Raw genomic sequence first — 13,939 nt, forward strand, 5'->3', positions numbered from 1 at the left:
GTACTGCTTTGTGTTACAAATTTCCCTGCTGAGATAGCTACTGTGAATCATTTTCTGTTCAGTTCTACAGGAAGTTGCTTACACATTAAGCACACTATAAAGAACAAGCATTCATTATACAAAACCCACGTCATAAACAGGAAATCGTTTTTCCCACCTGCCTGACCCTGTGAAAGACCAGTGAAAGATGCTCAGACATGCATGCTGTCTGGAGTTAATGATAATGGGCCCACTTGAGAATCAGTGCCGGAATCGGGGGTACTGTTGCTTGGCCAGGGGGATGTTCGCTTACAAAAAAAGGAAAGGACATCCCCGTCACTGTCACACTTTTGTCTGTGAGCAGTTCCTATTCTATCCACAGCGATAAAAGCACACCGAGGGAGCAGGAGCGAAAATAAACATGAAAGGCCCAGAGGTATCAACAGAGAACTGAACCCTGTATTTACGGCGGTGCTCACCAGCAGCTCGTCCATGCTGGTCTGGCACTTCTCCAGGTTAATCCGCTTGATGGCAACGCGCTCCTGCCGGGGCAAGCAGAGGGCGGCCTGCACGACAGCTGTAGCCCCACTGCCTGGAATCAGCACCACAAACTCTGCATTACACAGGCGGCCAGCTGCACATCACAACCCTGACTGGGATACTGTGTTACATAGGGGGCTAACCATGCATCACAACCCTGACTGCGATACTGTGCTGTATAGGGGCCTAACCATGCATCACAACAGTGACCGGGACACCGTGTTGCATAGGTGGCTAACCATGCATCACAACAGTGACCGGGACACCGTGTTGCATAGGTGGCTAACCATGCATCACAACAGTGACCGGGACACTATGTTGCATGGGTGGCTAACCATGCATCACAACAGCGACCGGGACAATGTGCTGCATAGGTGGCTAACCATGCATCACAACAGGGACCGGGACACCGTGTTGCATAGGTGGCTAACCATGCATCACAACAGTGACCGGGACACTGTGCTGCATAGGTGGCTAACCATGCATCACAACAGTGACCGGGACACTGTGCTGCATAGGTGGCTAACCATGCATCACAACAGTGACCGAGACACCGTGCTGCATAGGTGGCTAACCATGCATCACAACAGTGACCGGGACACCGTGTTGCATAGGTGGCTAACCATGCATCACAACAGCGACCGGGACACTGTTGCATAAGTGGCTAACCATGCATCACAACAGTGACCGGGAAACTGTGTTGCATAGGTGGCTAACCATGCATCACAACAGTGACTGGGATACTGTGCTGCATAGGTGGCTAACAATGCATTACAACAGTGACTGGGACACTGTGCTGCATAGGTAGTACACTGCACACCTCAATAGTGACAGGAAAACTGTCTGGTACTAACCAGACTAACCAGATGGTCAACTCACTATTCCTACCAACGAAAACTCTGTCTCCCTTCTGCGGATAGTGAAACCTTTCAGTATGAAGCATCATCTGAAAATCTGTGACCAAGTACAGTTTCACCAGAATCATGAAACTAACCAGAGCAACTTGAGAAAGGGGAGGCTGAAGGAACACATAACCAACCCTCTGGCTAGTCTTTAGCAATACCTGGTTACACTGAAGGCTAACTGTGCATCACAGTGACTGGAACACTGCATTAAATTTAAATTCTCCAGAAAAAAATAGAAAGTATTACAAAAATGAAATAGTGTGAAATAGTTTATGAGGCATAATAATAAACACAGAGTGAAGTCCAACCAAACTTTTTGTGTTTATTTTTTATTTACTCTGCATACCTTTTATGTTTTATTTAACATCAAGCCTTTTATGTTGCTTTGACATTCATGTTATTTGTGTGTTTATAATTCCACAGAATAGGAGCAACACTTGGCCAGAAAAGAACATTGTCTCCATGACATCCCAGTCTACCAGTTCCCACCGGTAGGATAAAGGATATAACTACATCCTTAAATAAGAGCGCACGATTACACAATAGGAAGTATGCCACGCCAACTGCAGGTGGCAGATAAAGGAGGTGGGAGTGACTATAGGCTCAAATTACAAAGCAGACCATGCGTATGAACGTCTGTACAATTAATATTTACGTTAGGGCTGGCTTTCAACAAAGAGCTTGTGTATTAGCAAGAAACGTATTTTTCCAGTAGCAAAATGTTGTGACGCAAAACACATCAAAATGTCTCAGCCTGATTTACGTTACAATTTTTTATGATAATCGTTGCTGTATTTGGGTTGATTTATGAAGTACAGCTAGTTTTAATCAAAACAATGTAGTCAATTCGGCTGCAAGAGAAAGGAAACATAGGCTACACGACGTAGGCTAACTTGCACCCACTATGACAGCATCTCTTTCAAAATGTCCTTCAAACCTGGGACTATCCAGGTGGATACGACTGTGGTACAATTCTTCCACGAGATTTACTCCAATATTAATAGCTGTACTCTTTCGAGAAAGGCAATTCACCTCAACGCCAGCAGAGGACACGAAAATCCCAGAAACATAGCAAGCGGCACAAACGACTGGTGATCAGAGAAACTCCATCTGCGTGCTGACATGGAGAATTAAATGTATCATAACTGAAATTATTTCGCGTTAAATGCGTTTCATAAATAATATTTTTTTTTTTTTTATTTAAGTACGTAATAACCAGTGGTATGTTAAGTTGTCTCAACAAAATTTGCCTACAATGTAATAAATACATTTCAAATAGTCTAGATTACATTTGAAGATGACGCTCAGGAAAATTTTGTATGCGTATCGTAACAGCTAGCCTAGTTCATTGTGACACTACAATGAATCGTTAACAATAATTCAGTCTGCCGTTTACTTCCAACTAAAGCTAGCTAAATAACGTTAATAATAATTCAACAACAAGTACAGCAGTCTCCATAAATTAGTAACGTTACAGTAGCCAAGCTATTGGCTAACGTTAAACTCAGTTACATTACAGACAACAAATCTGTAGCTAGCGAGATATCCATAGACATTTTACAGCTACCTTCATCATAGTTACAATATTCTGTACTTGACAGTCGTGTGAATTTAATAAAAGTAATATTTAATTCCATATGCGTACATAAACATTCGTAGCCTATTTAGCTAACTAGCTGGTTAGCTAGTAATTTGTCCCATTAAATTTCTCTAAAGACTACCTTGGCTACTGGACACGTGCCACAGTCAGAAGAGCATCTTTCGGTAAAATAACGGCAACCGACTGTCATCTGTAATGCGAACATCTGTGAAAATGACAAGTCCTTTATTAAACAATATCATCCTATTTCGTGTTTCTGACACATCCTAACTGTACCCGCTGTCATCTAAAGCGAGTAAAATGATGCGGGTTGCCAACATCCGCATTACAAAACAGCATCGAAAAAGCCGGTAGGCCATCATCGTCATTTTATTGATAAGCAGCGGACTTCTAAAGTAAGACATACTTATACCAGTCGAGCTTGTAGGTAATATGATGACTAACCGATAACCTCCTGGAGCTCATAGGACTCCCGGGTAATTGGCCAGCTTGTTGTCGGCACTGGTTGCGGATTTTGGATGTGAACCGGAGATATGCTCGTCTCCGCCATGATGCTGCTGCTCAGCTATACTTAGATAGCGCCTTCAGACAGTATCAACAATTTCCCTCCACCTCCTGACTCAGGCCAGTGTCAGCTGCTGTCGGGCTCAGTAAACCCCGAGATGAAAACATCCGGAAAATGTCGGTACAACGACGCAGTTTGCATCATATGGATAAATTCAAATGATGTCGTATTAACTATTAACGTTATTTGTCAAAATTATATTCATTATGTAAAAGATTGCGTAGACTATAAATGCTGATTTAGGCTACATGAGTGTAGGCTATTAGGATACATTATTTTTAGCCTACTTAAGTCTTATTTTTTCTGCGTTGATAAAAAAAAAGCATGCTTTTAAGTTTATGAAGTCGGCCAACCAAATAACATGAACTTGTAAACTTTAAATATGAATTTTCTGCTATTTAAGTAGGTTATTGATGTTAAACTAGTTATGAAATGGGAGGCATATTCTCAACTTGCATTTATGTTCAATGCGAAATTGGAAATAATAAATAACGTGGGAAACTCAACTTCGCCTTGTTCATCAATCTTTCAAAACTGTTTTGTTTAAGATGGACATTGAATGCAATGAAGAAAGCATTTAACAAAATATGTTCGCTGTATTAAGTACCAATGTTAGCCAGTAGAGTGCATTGTGGCATTTTCATGTCAGACTTTTTTGTGCGGAAAAATTAATCTGAAATATTATTTTAATTTATACTCATATACATATTATCAATACACTTGAGTAATTATAAATTATATGAACAGTAACTACATATGTAAAATGATAACAATATTAAACCAACTGGTGTATGTATGTTACTAACCATAAATTATGCTTGTGTTGTCAATAGCCTAATTGGAAGTAAAACTTCAGTTTGAAATAAATCCTTAATCTGTTCAGCATTTGGAATTTAAGGTTACGCTTTAGTTGTGATAAGCAATGTGATCATTAATATACAAACTGGCTTATATTTACAATATGTTTTTCACATTCATATTTAGGTAGAGCAGACACTTATCCACAGTGACTGACAAAGTGCATGCAATAATGTTTGGCAAAGAGCAGAGTTAATACAAAGGTGTGGCAGTGTCACTATCTATACAGCAAATGTATTTGGTGTATTCTTAATAAGAGCATAGGTAGGGGTATTCAGCCCAGAATACATTCTCAGTTTTGAGTTTGTTGAACCAAGAATCAGATAATGCTATCTGTAATTTATTAAACTTACACCAGCCCTTTTGGCACAACACTTGTTGTGCCAATAGGACTGGTGCTGAGAGGGTATTTTGAGTGGTAACTTTGGTTTTATGAAGCCTGAAGGTCAGTTGACCAAAATATCACTGCCCATTATGAAAATGCTCAAATGCATATTGCATAGTGTTGCTCTCTTTTCTTCAAATTACACTATTTTTCTTTTGCACAGGGGATTCACATATAGCCCTATTAAAGAGGCTGGTTATCTGTCTGAAAAAAAACTAATATCTAGAATAGTATTTGGGTTTAACTTCATATTTTAAAAGGCATAATAGGCTACCTGAATAAAACTGACGCAATCCAAATATGACATGCAGCATTAAAATGAACCGTATATCAGAATTCATCCATAACTGAGCATAGGAAAGACTACATGCTCACGTATATTTACAGTGTTTTGAAGTTTGAATATTTCCAGATTCATAAAATTACATAAACACACCCATTTACAATAAGCTATGCAGACTTGCTGTACAGACAACAACAGAAGACACTGGGTAGCACAGATTCCAAAGTTTTTTTTATTATTTTTTATTATTATTTATTATTCACTCAATGCACCTTCATTTAGCATAATAACATCGGAATCTGTGTCACAAATCTATTTCTCTTTTAAACAAAATGGGGCAACTACAAATACGTATTCGTACATTTGTTTAAATAAAATCAAGAATGGGCGCAGAATAAAACGATGCATGCCGTAAAGAAAACGTGCATAAACTCGTGGCATTATATTTACTTTTTATTATGAAAAACATAATTTCGCTCTGGACGTGCATGCAGCGACAATATAGTTAGGCGCGTGTAGTTGACGTGTATACCTTTTGTAAGTTGATTGCAATAAATATGTGTGACAGTATAATGCACCAATCACTGGTGCAGCATTGAATGACGTCTGATAGAGTCTACTTCCCCATTACATTGAAAATCAAGAGAAAAGGGAATCCAACGGGCGGTGCCAAACCTGATCCCATCACGCGGACAGACCTGCAAAGATCACCCGTCATAGACCATTGTAACTTAGCTAGCTAGCATCCGCCACTGCAAGCGAATACGGCGAGACACAGGCAGAGCAAAGACGATAGTGCATAAAAACAGAGATGGCAGGTATTTTGGCTTGGTTTTGGAACGAGAGATTCTGGCTCCCTCATAATGTAACCTGGGCAGACTTAAAAAACACTGATGAGGCAACCTTTCCGCAAGCCGAGGATCTGTATCTGGCGTTACCTTTGGCATTTTGCATATTCATGATACGGCTGGTTTTCGAAAGGTAAGTGCATTGAACTTGCCATCGCTATGGCCCAATTGTGCAAACGTCAGTAAGGATGCTGAATCGACTTCTTCGGGAAATTTTCCTTTGCTTAAAAATAGTGTTCCAAAGTGTACATTATTGTTGTGAAGTGGTACCTCATATAGGGCAGCATATCCAGACAATGAAATGGAATCAATTCTACGACGGTGATCCATGTTTTATCAAAACATATATTCACGTTGTTGCTTTAGAATTCCGGATAATTTTGTTGCAGTGTTTTAAAATGGTACTGACAGTAGGGATTGTGAGACTTTTTTTATTTTAATATTGTTACCGGAATTATTTTCACCATAATAACCTGCTGGCCTAGCATCCTGGTTATGAATTGCAGCTGTCACTAGGAGGCGAAAGCGCCTTATTTGTCTCATGCATTTTTGCCAGGAATGCACTTTACGGATTTTATGTCATTATTGTTACAGATGGCCAAAGTACCGCATGGGCGCATCACGATGTAAACCAGACTTTTTGTGACTAAAGAGGCCCGTCCAAACGTGCCAGACGTAGTCGCTAGGGTGCTGTTTTGCTTTCGCGGAGACGCATGGTAACGATGGGCTACATATTTGGGTAGTTTTTTGCACACAATATGGAAACGATACCAGAGTTATGTTTACAGCACTTTCCCTGCGTATGTCTGAGGCTCATAGTCTCTATATCCCCGAACAGTGTGAGATAAATTAGCGCCGTTAAAGTGTCGTTTTTCATCAGTTATTTCAAACGAAGCTGCCGGAACGACTTGGGCCCGCCCCCTGGGAGTCTATACTAGAGAGTTTATAGAGGGGAAATTTTCGTTTCCCCTTAGTATACGAGCGGTCCCAAAAAAATCACAAATTATTGTTGAACTGAATTAAGAGCGATTAAATGGAATGATGTGTTTATTCATGGACCACTGATTTTATCATTTCAGCTCCAAATGAATGATGTTGATCTGATTTTTTTAAAAATCAAATGGCGTAACAGAAATTACTTTGATTAGTAAGGAATTTCAAATGCATTTAATTTGATGCCTTGAAATTACATTCGCCACAACGTTTATCAAGTGGGATGGCAGGTATGCCATCTGCCAAGTTATGCCTCAGTGCGGTATGCAACATACAGCACAGAGTTTGGCACTTTTCAGCGTTACCTACAGAAATGAACAGAACGGCCACAGACTTTCAGTCCTTACAAGCATTAAGTTAGATATAACCCTCATATAAAAACACAGAATTCAGCAACCGCTTCCTACAGCCACACAGTAATGTCCCAGACTTGGGCTATTTTGTACTAGCTCCTTAATGCCTGCTTCATGATCTTCTCATTCTGAAATGTCCTGCCTTTATCATGATAATAGTAGGCTAATTCTTCTGGTTGGTTAACCACTGTTTCAACCAAAACTGACACACCAGCCAATCATAACATCTGCTCATTGTTTAGAGTTGCCATTTGCTGGACACTAAGGTTAAAAACCTATTTTTACACAAGTATGTTTACATGTGATATTATTTTTGCAATAGAACATTTTCAAAAAAAGAAAAACTTTCTTGCTGCGATTACCCCACTCACTCATTGAGTTATTACTGTATTACTAGCTACTGCTCACTTACTAAATAAAAACCGAAAGATTAATACTGTTCCATTCACACGTATTATTTCTGCGGCCTACAGAAATACAACTAAAATGTATTTATCATTCATCTTACAAACATGCATCATATTGTTTCATGGTTCAAGGTAGGCCATAAAACCCCAGGCTAAAATCATGCCCTTGAACCAAACAAACATTATTATAACCAGGTGGAACGCCACACCTGACCTGGCTAGCTACCTATATAGAGTTTCATTAAAACAGCCAGCTGGTTGGCTGGCTACCTTGTCCTAAAATAGCCTGTCATAACCGCTACATAGATGTTAATTTAACACGCTCAGCCATGAATTTTTAACTGGACCAGTCTTAAGAGAAATCTGTCTCAATCTTGCATGGTGCCCCTTCTAAAATATATTTTACTTGTGAACAATACCGGTTGCAGGGAGATTACAGATAGAAGCAGGCTGTTAGGCAGTAATGTGAAACTGCCTGTCATGAGAATGCAGAGGGTTGTCCTCCCTCCCCCCCCCCCCCCCCCCCCCAGTAGAAATTAATGCACTAGCATTTCAATCATATTTACCTGAAAAAGGTGGCTTTCCTAGAGACACTTTACTTTAATTTGAGGTATATATTTATGCATTTGGACATAAAGGACATAAAGTTTAAAAATGTAATGCAAATAAAAGCATTTCACAGTGACTTTTCAGTTCAGTAAGTATTATTTTGAAATTGAGAGCAATTTTATTTTCTGAACTTTTTACAAAATACTGTATCCTAGCTCCTAACTGTGACAAAATAATTATTGAGAAATTGCTCTAAGAAAAGGGGAGTGGGAGAGGGAAAGAGGAGAGAGCGAGTGAGAGAGAGATTCTAGGGGGTTTGGGGGCATGAGCGACTTTTTTCAGAAATCACTCTAAAATGTTCCTTCTGATGACTTACAAGGGTAGAAGGATGGATGGATGCATTTTGCCTGCCTTAAAATAAAATGTGCAAGCAATTGAAGACCTGTACACAATATTTTCAAAAATTGAATTATGGAATTATAAAAACTTTAAAACATTTGAACTACCCAAAAGTGTTTCTTTCACCATCCATTGTTGCTTGACATAGCTAGCTAGGTAATGTCAGCCAACTAATTTCAGCTTACTTAATATAAAAATCAAAATGAATAAAATAAACATGAATTAATAAACAACTGCTGCTGTCCCCTCAGCTGTCTATTGTCTGTCTTAATTATGAGTCAGTATGTATGTTCAGACCTGGGTTTACAGTAACATAGCTTTGTATCAAATGTGAAAACACAACCCAGTGTTTCCCACAGGATTTTGGAAAACTGTTGGGAGGGAAGTCCAGGGGCATCCTCACCCAAGAGAAAATGTACATTTTATCCGTTAAATGCATAAATCTGGTGCACTCTGAGAGGACAATTAAGAGGCTAGATCTGTGAAGAATTTTGTGCTTTTGTGAACAATCCCGTCATAAACCCATGCAGTTGTATCACCTTTTAAGATACTTAAGCCTACACTTGAGCCATCAAAGAAATTAAGTAAAAGCTGCCACATGTATTGTACTGATTTATTTAAAGTGTTTAGAATCGCACTTAGGCTAAATGTTACAGTAAAAAACATATGGCACCGCCTGCTATGTCAGATTTAGAGATCACATATAACTAAAATCTGGATGGTAAATGAAAGTTAACCTATCAAGGAAACCATATCTACACCAATACCTTTTTGTCGACTTCAAATAGCTGAAATGTTTAATCAACAGGTTCCAATTAGAGATTATCTATAAGGGAGATATTCCAACTACATGAACATCTGGTGTCAACATTCATCTTATAGCAGTTCTTGAACTTGATTAAGATTCAATAGCTTTAAATATTTTTTTTAAATAATTGACATAATGATACATATCTCAGTGGGGATATAGGAGCTTTTCTAACTACCATGACAATCATTTACCTGTACCACATTGGTATAGGTGAATGATTGTCAGGGGTAGGTAAATGTCCAATGGGGAGACTTATTGTTTGTGGGCTTGCAGCATTGTGATGATGTAATCGCAAAGGAAAAAGGAGAAAATGCTAAATCCCCTACGTTTGGGGCTTCATTGTGCGGACGTGTGAAATTATTTGTGTATTCTGTCTGTTGAAACGGGATGAGAAGGTACAGAAATGTTTTAAGGACTGGGTGCTGTATAGGTATGGGGCATGCCGCCCCGCCAAGACATAACGTGGCGGGATGGCATTCCTGCCATCCCAATTAGCTGTTATTGTAGCTGTTGGTGTAGGTGATTTTGCTTAAGATCAGTGTACTGTTAGCTAAAGCTAAAGGACATCACCACAGGCTATAAATGTCTAGCAACCATAGCATACCAAAGGTTATTTATAGCTTCAGAAAGCACCTGTTTACGTTAGCCTGCAATTAAATTGAGTTACCGACCGCATGTGTACTTATTTTGGAATTCAGTTGTCTATCTCAAAACAGTGCCTAGGTAGCCAGCTACAATGACACAGAACTGATACGACTTAACGCTTTTTGTCTGTAACATCAGCGATGTACGGCAAAGCTAGTTGGCAAGCTTGCTAGCATGATTTTTAATTTTGGTGAGACGTTCTTGCTAGCCAGTTAGGTAAATGGCCTGATACCAAACTAGCTTGCCAAAAGTTATTTCGTTAGCTAACTAACCACCTCTTCTGACTGTAATTCAAAGTCTGACTAGCTAGCTTACCAGCCCAATTTTCCATAAGTAACTAATGTAATGTTAGTCAAGTGTGGCTGAATACTTTTATAAAAATATTGACTGCCTTATTTTAACTTGAAAAATCTTTAGAGACCACATTAGAAATGTCCTTGTCACAAATGAGTGACTTATTCTACAAAGTCCTGTAGCTATCCAGCTACTAGGTGCAATGTCACGGTTTGTTATACAACTTGTCTCGAAAGCTTTCTTGGAGCGTGCCCCCACTGGTTCCAGTGATTGCTCTGCATTTACCAGTAAACCGTGATCCTTCATACTCATTTGCTCTGGTACTCAATGCGTATGCTCTGGTGCCAAAAGTCCCATAGTTAAACATGGCAGCCTCCATGAATTGGCTTCATGTGCCAATGAGCAGCTCCCATAGGAACAGGTAAACAGAGCTAGCTCCAGTTCTTGTATATCTCAATGCCTCTGATGCTCAAATATTTACTACCACTGCATATCTGGTGTGATTAAAGAAAAAAAGATGAAAGATCGCCCCATGCCAGCGATTATTCTTATTACACTTAAAAAGACTGTGATTTCATATATCGTGCAGCTCTATTTATAATATCATTACTCATAAATACTGGAGTGTTTTGATTCTCCATGTGTCTTGATATGTGTGATATCATCCCAATAATTACAAAAATGGCTTCACCTTTCGTTTTATGAGCCAACCAGTGAATTAAAACCAACATAAATTTGCATATGGTTTCAATAATGTGAAGCCAAAACTCCATGTTCCTCGGAAGTTCCATCCAAAGGACTGAAATGTCGAACAGTGTTATTCAGAGGAAGTTCAATATTTTAGTGAATGGGAAGTTCATGGGAATGGATCGTCAAATATAGTTACAATTGAATTTGTGATTGGCAGGCTCTAGGTGGTCAAGAATTTTTAAGAACACATAAGAATGATTCAAGATAAAACTTGTTCAATGACTAGTTAATGCACTTGTTAATCTGGCTAGCTAGCTCGCTAGCTCTACTCTGTGAGCACAGCCAATCTTTTGAGGTGGCAGACAAAATACATATTCATTTAGCTTACAAAAAAATTCTCTATATTTGTACTTTGGATCGGTAGTTTGTACAAGCAGTATGATGAGGAAGTGCATTTATGTAGGCTAATGCTTTTCATGATCTTTAAGCACTTTACAGTGAAGGGGGGCCTCCATCAACCACCACAATACCAGCTGGGTACTATTGTGCCTTTCTGTCATTGCTATTTTGTTTTGGTTGATCACTTATAAATACTGTATGACCTTTTTAACAATCAAGATTTAGAAGTTTAATCATTATTGTAACCCCTTAGCTTTTAACTGTAAATAATTGTGCTTGATATTGTGCTGAATTGCCATTGGATAATTATGCTATCACCTGTTCACTTGAAGGCTTGAGTTTTTTGTTTTCAGTACAGTACTTTCCTCATCTTTTTACATCTCTTTACAGTACTTTCCTCATCAATTTTTATTAATTGTTCTGCAACAATGGAACATGGTGCAACCCACTTGTAAGAATAGCATCCTGAAGGGTTTTATTCTGATTGAGAGTTGTTTATTTGTTGAAGCAGTATGCATTTAAATGAATGGAACAAGGTAACTTGAGGAAAGAAACTGTTTGTGCATGCATGCTTTATTAAAGGAATATATGTGAACCAATCAATAGGCTACTTGTTTTTAGCACTGGTTTCAGTGAAATGCTGAACATTGTGAAAATTGCAGTGAAACCATTTTAATCGCAGCAGTTTTGGGACTGAACTTTTCGCACACAAGTCATAAGATGATGCTGCATCTGAACTAATTGTAACGCCAATCTATTGGCCACATAGCAGTGCAGTCTACTCAACCATAACATGAAATGAATTCATTAATTAATCTGATGACATTCCAGTTGTTTGTGATGATTAAAGTTATGCTTCTGGACTGCCAACTTGTTCTCAAAATGGCAAAAATGCAGCTCTTGCAAAATGAACTTCTGAAATGTGAAGAAACCATTTAATTGATGATATTATGAATGATTTATTCATTTGGCAGCAGTAATTTGTGGGGCAGCTTTCCTCCTTAACCTGTCCAGCATTGAAGACGATTCGTATTCCTATTTATTTCTTTATTTTGTTGCACTAAAACCATCTTGCATTCACTTCCGTTCTCCCTCATTTTGAGAAGTTTTGACAGGATGGCCTGGGTATGTTCAGAGTCTCAGTAACTTTGCTTTGGTTCGTTTTAAGAATACCATATGATTCAAGCTGGGAACATTTTTGTCAGCAAAAAGAACCTTTTGTCTGCCTGCCATGTTGCACACATTGTTCTATGTGATTTGGTTTACCACAACATTTTATGTGCAACCACAGGATAATGAGTAGGATACACAAAAGTATATACAGATTTAAAACTAAAATTACTTTTATTAGCTGAGTTATTTTGAAAGTAAAGGTGGAAATGAACAATTATGTGGCATTAATACATAGTTCATTCCATGAATGTCCAGAGGTGAATAGGGAAAGAATTCCATATTTTGAATTTAAACACAGATGATGACTTAGTCATTTTTGCACAAATGCAAATTAGCTTTCCATTGCCTGGTCGGGACCACAAACCGGACGTGTACAAATAATTTGTAAACCAGACATTCCAGTCAAAAACTGTACGTCTGGCAACCATACCTGGATAGCTAGAGGTTACCTTACTAACAGGTCCAACAGAAAACATGCCGGCTCCGGGTTGCTGTTCATCACCTTGTCGAACTTCAGCTGACACTACTAAGGAAAAGCAATTCCAAGGTTAACTCTAGTTTTTGCACAAGCCCTGTTGGCTGGTCTTTTTGTTTTGCTGTATCTTGGCTATTGCAGTGACTGGCTAGCTAGCAATAAACACTCTGTTGAAATCTGATCCCAAAACACATGTTCTCTAGCCACCCACACCCCTCCTCATACAGAAAAAGGCGCCATGCATTATAGATATGCCTTGGCATGATTGCTTTTTAATATTTTCAAGATATAAATTCTGCATAGTATGCCTTTAAAAAGCACCATGTTAAATTTGGTCGCTATATCTAGCCTATAAGTTAAGTTGAGGAAAAAATGCTTTTTGTCCAGGAAATATGTGATTTGGAGAAAATGGCCATTGAAGATTTTTCATTATAGAATCATGTGTTGTCCTGTTCTGTGACGTAGTGTGACGTGAATTCATTTATTTTCCATAAATACCATCTAAAATACACATACATTGAATAGCATATCTGAAGATAGACAACACACTGTAGGCAATTTGTCGATTTAAGTAGGCTACTGATTTGGCATGTTTGTCAATCGCAACACTAGACAAAGCCTTTTAACACCGATAACCATTCAAAATTGTACGTTGCTACCTGTATTTCAGGAACCATTATCACGATTATCTTATATCCATGCTAGCTATACACTATAGAGAATAAGCTTTTGAATGATATGTGATTCAGCAGGGTCAGTTCTACAGACTTGGTGACACACATTTATGA

The 13,939-nt window shown here is 38.7% G+C and overlaps 2 protein-coding genes across 8 annotated transcripts in view; one reads left to right on the forward strand and one right to left on the reverse strand.

Moving 5' to 3' along the window:
• The window catches only part of stk39 (serine threonine kinase 39), a 49,923-nt gene extending 46,244 nt beyond the window's left edge, over window positions 1-3,679 (reverse strand). For 3 of the 6 annotated variants that reach the window (XM_035411804.1, XM_035411802.1, XM_035411801.1), the window contains exons 1-2: window positions 3,469-3,679; window positions 459-571 (exon numbers count right to left, since the gene is read on the reverse strand). In XM_035411804.1, coding sequence (XP_035267695.1) covers window positions 459-571; window positions 3,469-3,574 — 219 coding nt within the window. In that variant the 5' untranslated portion in view covers window positions 3,575-3,679. The remainder of the gene's footprint in view (window positions 1-458; window positions 572-3,468) is intronic. The other 3 variants (XM_035411806.1, XM_035411803.1, XM_035411805.1) reach the window with 1 other exon arrangement.
• Window positions 3,680-5,757: 2,078 nt separating this feature from the next.
• Window positions 5,758-13,939, forward strand: part of cers6 (ceramide synthase 6) — a 32,525-nt gene continuing 24,343 nt past the window's right edge. For both annotated transcript variants that reach the window (XM_035410912.1, XM_035410913.1), the window contains exon 1: window positions 5,758-6,096. In XM_035410912.1, the coding sequence (XP_035266803.1) occupies window positions 5,927-6,096 (170 nt within the window). In that variant the 5' untranslated portion in view covers window positions 5,758-5,926. The remainder of the gene's footprint in view (window positions 6,097-13,939) is intronic.

The sequence above is a fragment of the Anguilla anguilla genome, chromosome 3, assembly GCF_013347855.1.
Source record: "Anguilla anguilla isolate fAngAng1 chromosome 3, fAngAng1.pri, whole genome shotgun sequence".
In the NCBI taxonomy this organism is placed as follows: Eukaryota; Metazoa; Chordata; class Actinopteri; order Anguilliformes; family Anguillidae; genus Anguilla; species Anguilla anguilla.